This window comes from Seriola dumerili, unplaced genomic scaffold (assembly GCF_002260705.1).
Source record: "Seriola dumerili isolate Sdu_G_001 unplaced genomic scaffold, Sdu_1.0 BDQW01000258.1, whole genome shotgun sequence".
In the NCBI taxonomy this organism is placed as follows: Eukaryota; Metazoa; Chordata; class Actinopteri; order Carangiformes; family Carangidae; genus Seriola; species Seriola dumerili.
The window spans coordinates 2,365,367-2,382,986 of NW_019174513.1; the positions used below are offsets into that span (position 1 = coordinate 2,365,367).

General features: G+C 43.6%; 1 protein-coding gene across 7 annotated transcripts in view; it reads left to right on the forward strand.

The window, feature by feature from the left end:
• Positions 1-1,236: 1,236 nt before the first annotated feature.
• ddr1 (discoidin domain receptor tyrosine kinase 1) overlaps positions 1,237-17,620 on the forward strand; it is a 39,490-nt gene continuing 23,106 nt past the window's right edge. For 3 of the 7 annotated variants that reach the window (XM_022756576.1, XM_022756582.1, XM_022756577.1), the window contains exons 1-2: positions 3,127-3,274; positions 14,451-14,608. In XM_022756576.1, coding sequence (XP_022612297.1) covers positions 3,273-3,274; positions 14,451-14,608 — 160 coding nt within the window. In that variant the 5' untranslated portion in view covers positions 3,127-3,272. Of the gene's footprint in view, positions 1,593-2,809; positions 2,869-3,126; positions 3,275-9,035; positions 9,102-14,450; positions 14,609-17,620 lie in introns of those variants that run through there. The other 4 variants (XM_022756580.1, XM_022756583.1, XM_022756578.1 and 1 more) reach the window with 4 other exon arrangements.

Genomic DNA, 17,620 nt, shown 5'->3' on the forward strand with positions numbered 1-17,620 from the left:
TGGGGAGAGAGAGAGAGGGGAGTGTTTTGATTTGGTTCAGCTCTGAATTGGAAAGTGGTGAGAGAGTGTTAATGATATGCAGAGCAAATGAGTCCAGCTAAAGTCTTTATAAACACAAAGAATCTTGGAGGGGGGTGGCAGAGTGGGGCAGGGGTATGTTGGGGTGAAGTTGGCCTGAATGGAGCAGAGACAGAGAGAAAGCTTCCTAGAATCTCTAACATTATTTCAGTCAAAAAGTTTTGACCTTGCGGATTCATGAGACGTATGTGCAAACGCACTCACACGAGCACTCAAGCGCAAACAGACAAAGAAAAAGTAAAACCTTGGGCAACCTTCGTGTCCTCTTCCCTGTTTATCCAAGGTGGAGCTCAGAGTGTGTTAAATGACCTTTATTGTCCCTCGCTGCTGAATGAGCACCAGCTAAAGTTTCCCTCCTCTCTGTCAATCACACGGGCAAGAACCAACACATACAGTAACCGTTGCTCCGCCTGTTTGTTTCAGTCACTCTCTGTCTGACTTGTTCAACTCTTGATGTAATTCAGCACAAACACAGGCACATGTGGCTCTTTTAAAACATGAATTCCCATCTCACTGCTGCCTTTCCTCACGGTCCCATATCAACAGCTCCCCTGTTTTACTGCAAAACCTTTCAACCTGAGTCATTATAGCCCAGGGCCAGTAATGGTATACAGTTACACCACCACTGCTCTGTAATAAAGTTTCCCTCAGGGATAAATACCAAGGCAGAGTAATGTGGGTCTACATGAAATGGCCCAATCCAGGTGCTGAGAAGCAGCACGGATAATTCAAGAAGTTTACAAGTTTATATTATAAAAGAATGTGTTTTGAATTAAACAACTTTAAAACAATCTCTTACATGCAAAGGGTTAAGAAGGTGAAACCACCTCTCTGTGTGCTGCTGTATCATATGTCATATTCCCCAAATCTCACTGTTGCTGTAACAAAGAAACTCTCCACTCACTCACCCCCCCTCCACTTTCACATTAGATTTCATTCTACAGTGTTGTTAAGGTCACAGGTCCCGCCCACTGGATGCTCTGATTGGATGTTGTCCCTGTTGGGATATTCAATCAGACACCTTGCTCGGAGCTGTGATTGGACACAGCCGGTGCAGTTATGCAAATGAGCACCTGGTGGCGCCTGCTGGACGGGCTGCAGAGCTTTGGACTGAGGTTGGAGCAACACAGCCAAGGCTTAGATTCAGAAGGGGGGCAGAGGCGCAGGGACCTTGGACGGTCTCTAGCTCGTATTTTATATTTTCCCTCTTTGTCGACAAGTTTTGAGAAACTATTCATCCCAAGAGCGTCAAGTGAAAGTCTGGCCGCGGGTGTGCTATCGACCGGGGCGTTCAGCAAGTGCGGAGTATTTTGTTGTTTTCTGAGTTTTTGACAGAAGTCGTTCACTGAGCGCAACAGCAGTGCTCCGGGGCTCAGTTTGGATTATTCAGTGAGCGCGTGTTGTTCAGGGCAACAAAAAAATAAATAAAAAAAATTACAGCTTCACCTTGTTTCACACAGACTTCATCTGAAAGTCTGGATCGCTGTCAAAGAGCTCTTCTGCGTGTCTTTTAGGTAAGTACTGACAAACTCTTTTAAATCCTCCGCGCGTTTCTTCCCCGCGCACTTTATACTCCATAATAAGCCGCTGTAATAATATTGCAGTGGATATTTCCAGCTGTCTGTCTGTGTGTCTGTCTGCCTCTCACTCTGTGGTTTGGCGTCTGTGAGTCTCGGTGTGAGGCTGGCACGGCAGCCCTGGACTCTGGCCACGGGCTGTTGGGAAGCGCATATGAGGTGTAACGTTGCGCCCCGGGGCTCTGCACGTTTGTGTGTGGCAGATACATTGCGGCGTTTACGTAGCTGAAATATTCCGACAGTGTATATCATAGTCGAGTCTTATTCCAAACTGTGCTGCTCGACATCTTGATAAATGTGTGTCCTTGGCAGCAGAGAAAACATTATTCACAGCCCTTATTTGTGCCATGACTATTGCTTTCACATTGTTTATATTCACTTTGTGTTTTCTAAATGGACTTTTATTTCTTCCACCATGGAAGTTGTCACCAGTCATAGCCTCCTCCACAACCTGTGTAACTCATTCTTCGGCAGCTTTACCTCGCACCTCATTCGCAAAACCTCACAAGTTAAACAAAAGTAATTCTACTTGGCATGTCCCGAGCTTTAAGACTGCGGCAGCCCTGATGGATGGCTCAGTAAAATGTGTAATGTTTAAGATGACCCCCACACATCCAGGTGGTGGTCATCACACCGATCATTAACCCTGAGACCTCACAGCAGCACAGGTGACCTCCAGTGAGACCATCAGCTCCGGTTTCGTTCACCTCTGGCCCTCAACATGAGGTGATGGTTCTTCTGGGAGTGAGCGAGTCACCAGAACCAAACCTAATCAGTAAAGGCCTGGCACCAGAAGGGGAGAATGTTTCACTCTCCGGGGGATGAGCTTGCCAGAGGGTTTGGACTTTGAACAGGATATAGATGTTTTGTTTTCGTGAGCCAGAAGGAAGAGGTGGTGAGAGTGACTCAAATAATGTGGTATAAAAAAAAAAATGGTTCCTCATCTTTTCCAAGAGCAGGAAAGTTATGCTCAAAATCTGCACATTTCAGCCTCCTGCCTGTTTATTTCTGTGTGGCAGAGAGAGAGACAGCAGGAGAAAGGTGACAATGTGGGTGTGATTGCAGGTGTTTCTGTCGCCTGCTTGTTCCTGTGTGTTTGTGCATGCATTCTGTGCTTGCAGGGAGGCGGAGGTGGCCTGATGTAGGAGTGAACAATGGGCTTCAGTGGGTGTGCAGTGCAGCGGGCAGTCACCTTTCCCACCACATGAAAACGGTACGTGTGGGTGGTTTGAGCGCTGGGGGACTGAGCAGGCGGACTGGAGGAGGCGTAGCTCTGGTAGACCGTTGGGAGGAGGAGGTTGAAGGTTGGTGTGGCTCAGTGTGCTATTTGCCAGAAGATAGAGAGGCAATAAAATGCAAATTTTTTTTTTTTTTCTCGCTGTACCTCCCTCTTAGTTTTTGTAGCAAAGGCATAAAGAGAGGAGGAGCAGTGAGTGTTGGTATACAGTCCCTCACTCACGGCAAGCACTGGTCTGCTGGATCCCTGTTTAATGGGCATCTGGCTAATTCTCCCAGAGCGTCCCTCGAGAGCCATTGGCCTTGCATAGTTGCTTTTTATCAGCTGTACAGTCCAGCAGAGGAGACGCAGAATATATTAAATGGTTGGATAGACCAGTTATGTGAGTATAATTGTCAATGCACACACTTGGGGAAACAGGTTTTTTTTTTTTCTCGTGATTTGTCTTCATCATGACAGGTTAAGGAGAAAATGGCACTAATTGCATAATATGATTTGTGGAGAAATATGCACAGAGCAAAGTAATTTGTCTGATAGTGTCAGTGAAATGGCTGCTGTACTTTCTGTTTCCGTCTTTAGAGATTTTAAGAATCAGCAATGAGACTGTTGGAAAGCTGCTTTTAATGCACCAAACAAGATAAAACATGAACTGAGGTTTTGTTGTTTATAACTGTTGTGTTATGATTGAAAACACAGAGATGCCTGCCTGTGTGCAAGCTCGCTCACACACACACACACACACACACACACAAACACACACACACAGAAGTAGGATTTGGTGTCCAACAGTGGGAGCACTGGTTTGTGCAGGCTGGTTGATCATTGACCTCAGTCTGTTGTCCTTTATCTGCCTCATTGTTTTGGTGGGAGCCAGTGCTTTTTGACTTTGTCCTTGTGTTTCTGGTTGTTGACCATTCTGAAAAGACTTTTAGCAGGTGGATACGAATTCAAACTCCAAAGGCAAATCCTGCACAATGGCCGGACTGCATGTTTTGCACAGTTGCCTGGTTTTAATAGCAGTGTGGCTAATGTGGCTAGTTAACCACATGAGAGAACACAATGATGATACTGGGGGTTTTCAATCCAAAGAAACTGTCTTTCATGTGACTTCTCTCACAGCAATCGTGTTAGGCAGCAACTCCTCTAAATTCTGTGTTTGGTCGTAATTGGCTCCCGACAGACTGAGCGGGAACCTCAAGGCCACAGGAAGAATTCATTTAAGTCCAAAGACATGGCACGGTTACTTGCCTCCCTTCTGTACCGTTCCCTTCTAATCGGAAATGAAACCAATTGAAGGCAGGACTCCACTGTCCACCCTGTTTTCCTAAACCAATTTCCCCTAAAGTCTAGACAGCTGGACTTTTCAATTGCATTTGCCGTATGTGTGGTCACGTGCAGAGCGAGTCTGACGTGACCGTCGGAGAAACAAATTCATCGTGTAATGGGCGGTGACACTTCAAAGCGGAATCCAGTGCTTTCTTGGGCTCTAGTTGTCAGTGGGCTCTCGAATCTCTTATTTGATTTCCTCTCCATGAATCTCCAAAGTCCCACCTTCTTTCAGATCAGCCATCCCCACCCCTCCAGCCGGCCTTCATCCCCCGTCTCAGCATCCCACCCTGACATCCACCCTACCTTTTGATCCCCTAATTGATCATTCTGGCAATCTGTCTCTGTCTCTCTCTCTCTACATCTAACATGGAGCACAGATTCTCCTTCTTCATCTTCTATCTTCCCATTCCCTTTGAAGCAGCACGAGATGTTCCATTTATTCTGCTCCCTCCTTCCTCTGCTCGTCCATCTCATCCTCAGCCTCCCTTCTCCTATCGTCCCTGTGAGCGACCTCATTTATCTGTTTGCTCTTGCCAGTCATGGTTGCTCTGCTTAGATAGCAATGTTGCTGTGTAGATGTAAGCAAACTTGGCTGCTTCAAAGACTTTGCCACAGTCTCTTATCAAGGTATCTCAGACCATGGCTTCATGCTTCATTTTACCCAGGGAACCAAAATAAATGTTTCTGCATACGTCCCAAAATTAAAGGCGGCCTGTTTTTGAGGTGATAATACGTATATGATATAATTTATCAACTACCAGCATGTGGCAAAGTGTTTTTTTTTGTTTGTTTTTTTTTTACAGGAAAAAAGTACAAAAATATGGAGGTTTGCAAGTAATTCCTCTCTAATCTATAATTTCTCAACTGCTATAAATATTTTATGACTCAGAAATACTAAAATACTTTGATTAAAAGACGACTGATGGACTTGATGGACCATTTATAGAAAGTGATCAACATTCAAGTGTCAGAACCAGAGATATTGTTTTTCTTTATTCCATGCATTCTTACTTTTTGTCAAAACCTGCTGCCCACATTACCCACAATGCAACTTGTCCGCCAACATTTTAGTTGGAGATTCTGCATGTTATGCTAGTAGTGGCTAATGCAGCCCGGAGCTGGTTGCCTCAAGCAAAGGTGAGGAGCGGGCTACGGAGGTTGGTGAGCTCACTTTGTAACTCCACACCCCCACAGGTTTTTTTTTTTTTTCATTTTCAAATTTGTGGTCTTCAACCAGCATTGCCTCCAGTGACATCACTCGAGGCATTTATCAGAGTTTGTGCAGCTCCCTCTGGAGCTGCAAAAGACTTTACACAACTGTTTCCACATGTGCAGCAGCGCTCCTCCAGACCAGTAAACAGACTTTACTATTAAATCAGTGAAACTCCCCTTTTTAAATCTTATGATGTTAATGGTTAATTAGAAAAAAGACAATGCTTCAGTGCTCAATGCTGAAGCCTGTGAGCCGAAACCAACCGTGAATCATGTCATGTTCCTTCACATGTCTCTCCAGCAACTGGCAGTCGGAGTTATCGCTTCTGGAAAAAGAAGACAACCCCTATGAAAGATGGAAACTCACAAACCTAAAAGCCAGTGTGCACTCTGTTCTCTCCCTCTTTCTTTCTCTTCAGTTTTTTTTTTCATCTCCGTTCAATTCCTCACACTGTGGTGGTGTTTTCGGCGAAGTTGCCAGCACACGCCGTGCCTCTTGTGGCTCAGTATACCCACTAATAATTACTAATAGCTCCTGGCAAAGTAAGTGCTTTTGAAACCTCGGAACATGGAAGAAAACTGTGTTCAACATCAAATGTTACTTTCTTCTTCATTATGTCTTCTCTTCTCGTATGATGAATTTGAGTTGTAACGACATCCACAGTGAGTGGGGCGGACCTGTCTGTCTTTCTCTCAAAGGGGTTTAGAGGGGCACATTAGCATCAGGAAACAGTTGCGTGATGTGTAATTTAGCTGTTTTCAGGAGGGTTTTTTTTCTGCTGAGAGGGAGGGGAGGACTGCAAATGTGATAAAGGTATCAGCCTGTGCCCGAGGCTTTTAGCAGGGACGAATTGTGTGTGTGTGTGTGTGTGTGTGTGTTTATATGTGTGACTGGGGTTTTAGCAAATCCCAGACTTTATATTAGTCAGGTTGCCACAAATTTTGGATCCTAATTAGCTTTTTCTTGTGAGTGTATTCTTTTGTTTGCCTGCTGCAGTAGCTCAACCTCAAACAGCTCAAAGACGTCTGAAAAGATTTTCTCTGTGCTCAGTTGTCATTCATTAGGAATGAGAAAAAGACATCTGTTGGAGGGTTGTGTTAGGCCAGACTTTTTTCTCACTTTGACTCAAAATGCTGAGTCTCGCTGAACTCATTCCCGTTTGACCTGATCTCTCTGTTTTTTCTTTCTGCTGTGTTCTGTTTCTCTTCAGGCCATCCCTCCTTCCCTCCATCCCTCTTTCCCCCTCTCTGTTTCAATAGCTGCTCACTGGATGAATAATTCTCACCCTCCTGCGGGCAAAGAGTTGCCTTTGTCCCATGCTTGCTCTGTCATTCTGAGTCTCTCCGTTCAAATACCAGAGGGAATTTTCCTCCACCATGGCATTCTTCTGTCTGTCTGCGGCCGTTTTCTCTCTGCCCATTGTGAGAGTAGCACCGTGCCGTCACATGCCTCTCCTTTCTCCTTTCACCTCATCCTCCCCTCTGCCTCTCACTTGTTCTCTGACAGGTGGCAGTGAGACTGTGCAAATTGAATTCGGGGAATTGGCTGCCATCACACTGCAGCCCTAAAACAGCCTTGGTGTCAAACTAGAACCAGAGATCCACATAGTGCACTCTGCTGCCATGCTGTCATATTAACATGCTAATGCTACCACATACCCACTAGATTCTCATTATGATTTTTACACCCACGCTTCAACTAAGGTCAAACTCAGAATTAATCTTCACTCACTGCAGCGGTGAAGCAGATAACTTGAGTATAGGAGAGAAAGGTCTCTCAAAACTTGTTTTCACTAGAAAGTGAAATGACGCTCCTCTCATTCCAGTTGAATTATATACAGAGAGAGGAGGGAAAAAAAAGCCGAGGACAGTCTCACGACGTGTGCGGACATGTATGAAGCTTCAAGCCCCGAGAACCAAAAAGTGTTCCAGTTTCAGTCAGTCAAAACCAGTTCCCCAAAAGAAATTATAACACACACTCTTCTGGTGTTTTTCCCTTTGCGTGCCGTGCACAGAGAGAGGACTCAGTTGATTCACATGGCAGCCGACTCTGTTTAGATCATGTTGACTGGCAGAGGTGCCAACAAGGCCTTCACTTTTTGGTGTTTTTGTCATGCTCGCCGTTCTTTGTCATATTTCAGCTTTCACAGAACGTCTCTTCTTTTGTTTTATTTTAGTACACTCTTAGTTGTTCTGCATATGCGAAAGGCAATGCACCTCTTTCTGGGTCGTGTTTTGTTGCTGTTATGTGCCTCTTCAGGCTTATTTCCTTTTGATCGCTTTTACAGATGCCATAATATTGTAGCACAATGATGCAGGCGTAATTAAAAAACAGTCCAGACTAAATATTGTTTGTACTGCAGGCTTGTAGCTACATGAACAAAATCTGGGCAAACCTGGTTGCTTTGTGTTTTTAATTTGCAGCTCACTAATTCTTGTGATGATTGATAGAACCTTTTTTTTGCGAAAAATCAACAAACTTTTAATTGGAAGGAAGGTTGGACATATCAGCTGTCAAACATTCAATTTATCAGGAAAAATAACAGCGACATTGCTCTCAGAGGACGGAGACATTGTGGCTTAGGCTGCAGAAGAGGCTCGGGGTAAACGTGTTCCCCAGAAAACCAATTAGACAACTAGACCTATATAGTTTGTGAAGGCAAAACCCTGATGTATGCATTTATTATTGTGGATCATTTGTTAGATTCAGTCTGTTGAAAGCTGTTAATGAGGATGGACCAGGAAATAGAGCCTGACCATTACTGGATGTTTTGAGGCTGATACAAATATCACATATGTGAGAGATGAAAGAATCTTATAAAGATACGTGGGCTGATATTCGTTTTTCATGAGAATTTCTTAAATAGGTTTATTAAAGATATGTGACCAGAATACGTACTAAGCAGGTCATTTTACAGCTGAAAAATAAACTTTCCGTACTTGCTGATGAGCTGCACAATGAAGACATTCATTCTAAGTTGCCAAAAACCTTTTTTGCATTGATGCGCTGCAATTTCTTGTCATAATTGGCCAGCATACAGTATATGCTGATGCTGATATGTCTGTGATGCTGATCCTAAACTCTACCAGGAACCACTGAACAAACGTGCACAATATGATCAATATAGCCTCCCTCCCCCTCTGGCACACAAAACTGCCCACCTCCATCGGACTCTTAAATAAGTGGCTTTTGAAGTGGTTTTTGGTTTGGTGCTACCTTGTGCTTTTGAAGGCGCTGTGGTCTTGGATACATTGATATTCTGTGTATTATACACATTTAATGTGTGATTTAATCTAGTTTAGATGTGTGTCTTTTTTGGCTGTAATGTAATGTAATGTAAAACCACCTCAACAAATCAAGCTCCTACCACAAGAGTAAAAATCTTTGAATTTTGGCAATGTTTCCTGATCAGCCCACCACTCCAACACCCAACAAAAAAAAACATAAGAAACCAAAAGAAATTGTGTGTCTGGCTACAAGCATAATCCTTTGTCCCTATACTTACAAATAGGCTTGTGTGGCTGCTGTTGATGAGGGCATTCTTCACTTGCCAGACCAACCTGTGGTAATCAGTCACCATTTGTCTCTGTCCGCCATGCAGATATGCTGAGCAATGCTGCAACTGGTATGGACTGAGGGGACGAGTGGACCTGCTCCCAAGTATAAAGTAGGCAGCGAAAGGGGAAAAGATGGAAGTTTCAATCCTTAGTTATGATTGATTTCAGTTTTTATAGCTGCATGCTAATGAACCCAACTTCGTTACATTAATTTTTTTTTTACCAGTTTTTCTTTATTTCTTTATTTCTTTTTTTTTTGTCAATCGTCGAGCCCCGGCTATGGTCTCTCTGCTGTCACCACTGTTATAGCTTGTGAATTAGATTTGTTATGAGCTATATTGTTGCACAGCACTGCTTTATTACACTGCTCTGATGTGTCTGCCACCAGGAAATTGTGTTTTGAATTGGGTATTTTTGTGGAAGCTGAGCTGTCATAATGAGTCATTCGATGTTAAGCGCAAGCAAAGTATTCCAGGAAACATGTTTTTATTTTACAATCCCCTTACCATGCTTTCTTTATCATGATTCACCACCTCCCGGAGTCATACGTCAGTCAGATGCTGCACTTTCTCCTTTTCTCGTTGCTGCTGTTTAATTTGTTTTTCTGACTCGGCCGCTGTCGCTGTCTCCTCCGTCAACTCTCATTACCTTGTTTAAGTGACTCATCCATCCTTCCCTCCTGCTTCCTCAACCTGCGGTACAAATTCAACAAAATCAGATTCCACAGTCGTGACTAGCACTTCCTCGTATGGATGAATACTGTGACACACGGATGTATAATTTGATGACCAGTCTATGACCAACACTTGCAGCCAGCAGAGGGGCACAACGGCAAACTTCACCCTCCGTTACTGTGGGTATTTTTAGAATTGGTCTGTATTTTCAGTTTCAAGTGCAAATGTCTTCAGCCTGTCTCAAACCTCTTAGTTTACATCCTCCCTAGCTGAGGGGGAGTTGCTGCTGTTGTTGTTTCCTTGCTTAGAGTGAAGAGAATATTACACTGAGTGATATTTTAATATTTAACCAAAGTAAGCTGTAGGCACTTATTTCAAGATGAGAATAGAAGAAACCCGCTCAACAGATTTGCGCAGGCAGGAAACTTATGCCTGCCCTTGGAGTGGGTCTTCAGTAGAAACAAGGAAACAGTGGCCCCGCAGGGATCAGCATTTCACTCACACCATCTCTGAGTCACACAGAACCAAGCTTGTTTGTTCAAAAGCCATCCTAGGACCTTGTTTCTCACACTTCAAAGTGCTGTGAAGATTGAAGATTAATTCGCACTTCCTTCTTTCTAGGACACATAGGGTAGCGGTGTGTACGACCTGGCCAACTTCCTCACACACTAATGGAAATCCAAAACAAAGAGCTCACTACTCCCGTCTCCCCAGTGGCCATTAGTCACGTCTAACTGAGGCAGTGTGTTACTCTATCCGGCCATGATTGGAGACTTCACACGTGGTCTGTGTATGGAACAAGAACAATGTAAAAGAATCCAGGTGTTGTGTATGTTGTAAATCATGTTTATTACATCATTGCTGACCTTTTCCAAAAGCAAACTACACATTTTTAGATAAGTTATCAACACATGGTAATGCAAATGAGAGCAAGGGATGTTTTTAGCAATGGAAGCAATGTGGCTCAAGGTCCAGACTGAAATATCTCAACAACTACTGGATGGATTGCCATGAAATTTCAAACAGATGTTCCTGCTCCCCAGAGGATGAACTGTAGTGAATCTGGTGATCCCCTGACTTTTCCTGTAGTGCCACCATGAAGTTCACTTGTGGTTTTGAGAGAAATATCTCAAAAGCTATTGAATGGATCGCCATGAAGTGCGGTACAAACATTCTTGTTGCCTTCACGGTAACATTGACAAAATCTTAATTAATCCAGTATTTTAGTTTTTTGACCAAATACTTGCAACACTAATGACATTCCCAACATCCTCAGCTGTACGATAATTAGCATATGTTAGCATGCTAACACTCTAAACTACGTTGGCGTACATGCCAAACATCAGCATGTAATCACTGGGAGCAAGTTAGCATGCTGACGTTAGCATTTAGCTCAAAGTACTGCTGCACCTAGATACAGCCTCCATAGAGATGCTAACATGGCTGTACACTCAATTATTTTACTTTTAACCAACAGTTGTTCTCCATACATTGTCTAGCAATGCAGTTAACATGAAATTGCAGATATAAAACATACTCATGACATCACTGTAAACATGATTAGAAGATATCAGTGTACAAGAAGATGAGAGAAGGGGCTGGTTTCTCACACAGCAACTCTCATTCAGCAGCAGTTCATTTGTAAATTGGCTGCTGAGAATTTCTGGATTCAGATGGTTTGTTTTGCAAAGGTAAAACTGGGATAATAAGCAAACACAGCCACTGTAAAATGCATAAATGTGAATTTTTCATCATTTCTTAGAATGCTGCTCAGGAGCTCTGTTAAGTCTCAGATGTTGATAATGTAACTGTGACAGGGGGGAAAAATGGACTTCATATTGACTGTGATTGATTACCTCTCTTAGGTCCAGAGCCTCCGTGAGCTGATTTTTATACTGCACTGACACATTGAAACTAATGTCTTTTGGGATGGGAGGAAATCCCAAAAAAGCCTCTAAGTTAAGATATGCTTTGGAAAATGCTCAGCAGTGATGTAAAGCATGCACACTTTTCAGTAAACGAGACAGAAACTGCAAAACCACCTGAGCAATCCTTTAGGTCACTGTACTGACATTTGGACTGGCTCTATTATACAACTGGAAAGAACAACGAATGCTAACATATGGTTCCAACACGAGGGCCTCTCTAGAAAAGACGCTAACCAGTGCCAAGGCAGTCTTACCATTTTTTTTTTTTTACTGAAGCAATCTAATTATAGAGACTCTGGCAAGCTATCTCTAATGATGCAATGGCTGCTAACTAAAAAAGTTATCCCGTGTGTCTCTCTGCTCTCGACTCTGTCTCTCTTGTCAGTTGTGTTTCGTTCTGTGGGACAGAAACAGCAGCTGCTCATAAGTATTCATTAGTCCTGCTCATGGATTAGCTGAGACAAAATGTGAGAGAGTAGTTTGAGCTCCACACTGCGCTGCCTCCTCCAGAACACAGCGGGCCCTTCTCCCTCTCTATGAGCACTAACCACAGCTGTTCAACAACACTTGACTTTTCCAACAACAATGTTCTCGGATGGCGGCGGGTTAGGGTTAGGGTTTGTTCCTGCTCGCCGAAACATTTGTCTGGTTTTCTTCCCGGGTTTGTCGTGTCTTTCTGTGGTGTGTTAGATTAAAGTTTGTTTCCCTTTCCCCCCCCTCACTGACAAACAGCGATGAAACGCTGTCGAGGATAGTGTTTGTTGACATCGTGGTGGTTGTTATGGTGATTGTCTTGGAATTGTGGGCCCAGTCATCCGATTCGCAGCTCTGATTTTGCACACGCAGCTTAGTCCAGTAAGCTCCATATTTCACCATTTTGTCATCTGGCATATGTACACACGTACTTACTCATTTGGAGGACTTGGGTGTTTTTCTGCAAAGAAAAAAAAAAAGAAGGTGTCAGCCTCTCTTTCTCTCTCTGTTTCTCTGCCCTTTTGGAACACATGCACCATGGATCGGTTGCGTTGCGTCTCCCATTCAGGACAGCTGCACTGGCTGGCTATTCCTAAGATCTCCTCTATGCCCACATTCACACCCCATGTGCCCATGCATACACACACTGTGAGGCCATAAGTCACCCTCTCTGCACCGCCTCCCTCCTCCCAAAGACACACACACATGTACCCGTGTCATCGCTGCTCTTGTTCCACCGTCTCCGCCATGTTGTGCTGCCTGAACTAACTCTTATATTCACTCTGTTTCCATACATTCTCCCTCCCCACCTCCCCGGTTGACCTCCTCCCCCCATCCTCCGATCTTCTGTCACTACAGCTGTGTGTCAGCTGTCGGCCTGTCGCAGTCTAGTCAGAGATGAATCTGAAACACAGAGGGTCTACAGGGAAGACAGCCTGGCCCCTCTGTCTCCCCCAGCTGTCACTCCCACTTCAGACTTCCACTTATCATGAAGTTTCTTTCCTTCGTCTTGCTCACCACTGGAAGTCTTCCCCAGACACTTTCAAAAGTAAAATATGCACAAGGGACAGAGCTATGAAATGTGCAGATTTTTTTTCCTTTATAATTCACATATTCATTTGGTGAAATTAAGCTGGTGTTGTCAGACAAAAAGCACAGAAGATTTTTAGGAAGAAAGCTTCGAGTACTATGTCACTTTGAAACTCTGTTGCCAGTTTATTATGTACTAGCTATGAGATAATGAGATCTTCAACAGACTTGCAGTAAATTCAAGCTTCATTAAGGTCGTAATGTTCAGGTTTTAGAGTTAATGATTCACTTGTATGATCAATTTGGAGGCTGTAATTCCACATATTTTGTCTACCCCTTTTGTATTGATGAGGGTTAACTAAATATTACAAACACCTCTGTGTACAGCACATCACAATTCAACCGTATCACAAACCCCAGCCCTCCAAAATGATCGTAAAGTTGAATAAACAACAAAAACTGAAGCTTTGTAGGATTTACTGCTTTTACTGTTATATTAGACTGCATTAGTTTTAGCTAAGTGTACAGAATAAACTCACAACTGACTGTAGGTGTTTTGGCAAAGCTCGAATCTTTCAAGGATCTTAAGTCACTTAACAACACATACAAAACGTCTGCGATGAGGTGTTAAAAGCAAGTCATTTACTTTGTGCTACACTAGCACAGACCATGTTTGCCTCCCCTTTAACTCAAAAATACTTTGACATCTGTCCTTCTCTTCTCTGGCACTCATTGGTTTTCATCTCTCCAATCTTACTGCTTCATCTGTTTGTTATTTATTCCAAAGAAGCATCTCTAACTGGGTGCTCCAAATATGCTTCACCCTATTAGGGAAAAGTAGGTTTGAAATCAGTAATTTGGAGAAATGATTGGTATTTCAAATACAGAAGGAATAAAATTATCTGGGAGTAAATGGGGCCGGCTAATTATACCATCTTCAATTACCAAGCTGTTTGTACCCTTTCTAAAGGCAGCAAAGTATTATTGTATCACGGCATTCGGCTGCCAGAGACGAAAACAAATTAGCTTGTGAACGTGGCCTTTGTTTTGTGGCTTTGTGCTTGCTCCTCTGGGGTCCGGGCCTGAGCTGGGCATGCATAACGTTGAGAAACAAATGACTGAGACATGCTACGTGCCTTGGACTAAGAGGATTTGATACAGAGAGTTGAGTTATTGATGGAGATGTTGAGTGTGTGAGCTCAGCGGGCTCAGGCTACAGCTGCATGAGTAAATGTTTCATGTATATGTGAAAATGAAATTAATTGTGTTTTTATGGTGGTCGGTTCAGTTTCAACAGCCACAGACAAGAATCCTAAAGTGGATCCAGACCTAAATATCTCTCTTTCTTCGACAGGTATGCCTGTGGTCGTCAGCGTGTCTCCGGACAGGTAACCAGGTGTGTTGCTGCTGTCATGGCCTTGCCTTCCCTGCGGCTGTTTCCTGTCACTGTGCTCACAGTCCTGGTGGCACTGGTGTCGTCTTCAGAGGAACATGAGTGGCACTTTAACCCAGGTAGGATGTCATGTCAAGAGAACATCTAAATTGTGATCGATAAATTGTGGGTTTTTTCTTCTTCTTTTTTTTTTTTTCCTGTTTTTGTTGGTTTTTTTTCGTCCCCCCCAAAAAAAACTGCCTCGTCTGAAACAGCTTGTTTTTTTACTGCCACAAACTCAGACATGATTGCATTTTCAAACCCTTCACTCCCTTCCTCCTGTCCACGGGCGCAGCGATCGTCTGTCCCGTGGCTCTGACATTCCCCTCACATTCTCAGATCCGTAAGGCTCATTCTCCGTCCGCTATCAACAGGCTATCCTGTGTCCTCTCCCTGTCTGCCAGCCGGTCGTGTGTAATAGGAGAACGAGATAGCTGGGCAGCCCCCCCCCCTCCCTTCCCTCTCCTCCTACCCTGGCTCGTCAAGATTGCTAATGCACAGGCAGCTCGTGAAAGTGTCAGTCAAAATGTCGGGGAAAGGGAACGCATGAGGGGTCAGTTAATGTGAGCCAACCAGGTATAACCAGAAGAGACTGTGTGCAGCGTGGTCAACCCTCTGCCTGCAGCAGCCAGACTGTGAAAGAGAGCAAGGATGTTGTTGTGACTATTGTTTTAATTATATGCTGATTCTGTAGTCTATGAATGATTCCTGAGAGCCAAAGTTACATCTTGAAATGGCTTCTTTTTTTTTTTTAATCCATTAAACTGTTCAAAACCCAAATATATTCAGTTTTTGATGTTATGATACTCAGCAGAAAAAAAGCAGATCCTCACATTTGGGAAAGTGGAATTAGTGAATGTTCAGCGTTTTTGCTCGACGAATGACTTTAATGACTGAATTAGAGCGGAAACAGCTGATCAACTAATTGACCAGTTGACTGACTGAGTGTATTGGCAACTATTATGCTGTCGTGCTATCTGCATGGCGTTCCAATCCAGGAACGGTCTGTTGATCTGAAAGATCTCAATAAGTATTGGATGGATAGATGGGAGATGTGGTGAGTTTGATGAAGTGTAATAACTCCGCTGATCCCTTAACATTTTGTCTAGTGCCGACATCAGGTCAACATTTCAGTTTGTCGAAATATCTGTGAAAGTAACAGCGTGCTCATCAAGCCCAGCTCGACTTTGTGTTTAGTGCTAATTACCAAATTCCAGCATGCTAATACACTTAATTACAATGATGAACATGGCAAATGCTCTACCAACTGAACATCAGCATGTTAGCATTGTGATTGTGAGCTTGTTAGCATTCTGAGATTAGCATTTAGATAGATAGATACTTTATTTATCCCCTATGGGAAATTCATGTGTCCATTAGCTCATTGTTGATAATAATAATAACAGTTAATAATAAATAAATGAACTCAGCTCAAAGTGCTGCTGTGCACAGCCTCACAGAGCCGATAGCATGGCTGGTTTTTGCTGCTTCTCTTCATCTAACGTGATTGTAAACTGAATATTTTAGGTTTTTGGGCTGTTGAACAAGTGATTTGAAGATGTCACCTTGGGCTCAAGGAGTTTGAGATTGTGACTAATTGTGAGCAAGTGCTTATTCAAAAAATAACTGCCAGATTAACAACAAATAATAGACATAGTTGTTTGTTATAGCCCTAACAGAAATTGTTGTGGAGTAATTGTCTGCTGAGTGATCTGCTGATTTATGGACCGTGCGTGTCTGCACTAAATGAAACTGGGATTTGTAGCTGGATCGATGGAAAAACAAACAGTTGGAGATAGATGGACAGACTTTTCCACACACACACACACACACACACACACACACACACACACACACACATACAAACACAGACACCCACACATTTTATCTTGTAGAAAGAACTGAATCAAGTTTGATAGTTTGAGTAGAAAGGTTTTAATAGGTGGGCTAAAGTTTCATGAAAAATGAAAAACAAAAAACAGGAGGTGAAAGCAGAGGACACACCGGGATGCAGAGAGCAGAGAGAGAGAGGTGCAAAGATTGCAGGTGGCAGGGTGTTGACTGGCAATGTGTGTTGATGATGATGGTGTAATGAAATGGGCACCTGTCCGCAGGGTACAGATGAACTGTGTATGTGTGTGTGAACTGTGTGTGTGTGTATGTGTGTGAACTGTGTGTGTGTGTGTGTGTGTGTGTGTGTGTGTGTGTGTGTGTGTCTGCTGCACCCGTCGGGGTTTTTAGGGTTTGTCATCCAGCCCAACATTCCTGTCCGCTGACTCAATGACAGAAACTGAGTTAGACGCCCGCCCCCACCCCCGCCTCTTTCTGTCACCCTCAGCTTCCCGTCCATATCACTGTCAGTACCCCTTTCCACTTTATCACTACCCAACCCCTCCCTCAGCCTCTCACCTCCCCCTCCACCACCTCCTCCTCATGACTGACTTCAGAGTGGATGGCTGGGTCGTTGGGTAATCCCTGCCTGGGACCATGCTATCTGGATCATTTGATAATGCTGCCGCTGGAGCCCAGTCAGCACAGATATTCGAGACCTGTCTGTGTTCTTGAGTTCGCCCTTCGTTTCTTTCTCTCTTTTGTTCTCTTCCTGTAAATCCCCAAGCAGTGGTAACTGGAACAGGGTCTGTGCAGGTTCGCTGGAGTCCCGAGGAGGTGGCTTTGTGTGGGATGGAAAGCTAGATGGAAAGACAAATGGACAAAAAAAAAACAGGACTGGTATAACCTCAGAGGAGGCAGGTCATTGGGTCTCACAGGGCCACTTCATGGAATATGAGCATGCCAATTAAGATGCATATAATTATTAATGACTGTCTTTGATGTTGTCAGTTTTGAGAGGACAAAGGGGAATTACTGGAATAAGTGATGCAAAACACTGCTATTTAGTTTCACATGACGGACGGACCCTGAGAGATTCTGTCCCAAATTTCAGCAAAGTGGAACAAATGATTGTAGAGTTTGGTATTTTTCTCCCTCTTCTCTGTGTCTGTGTGGGTTATGAAGCATGAAGTCCGGAAGTTTTCACAGAGATGACATAACAACATTATGCTCCGTGACCAATGATGGCTGCTGACACTCTA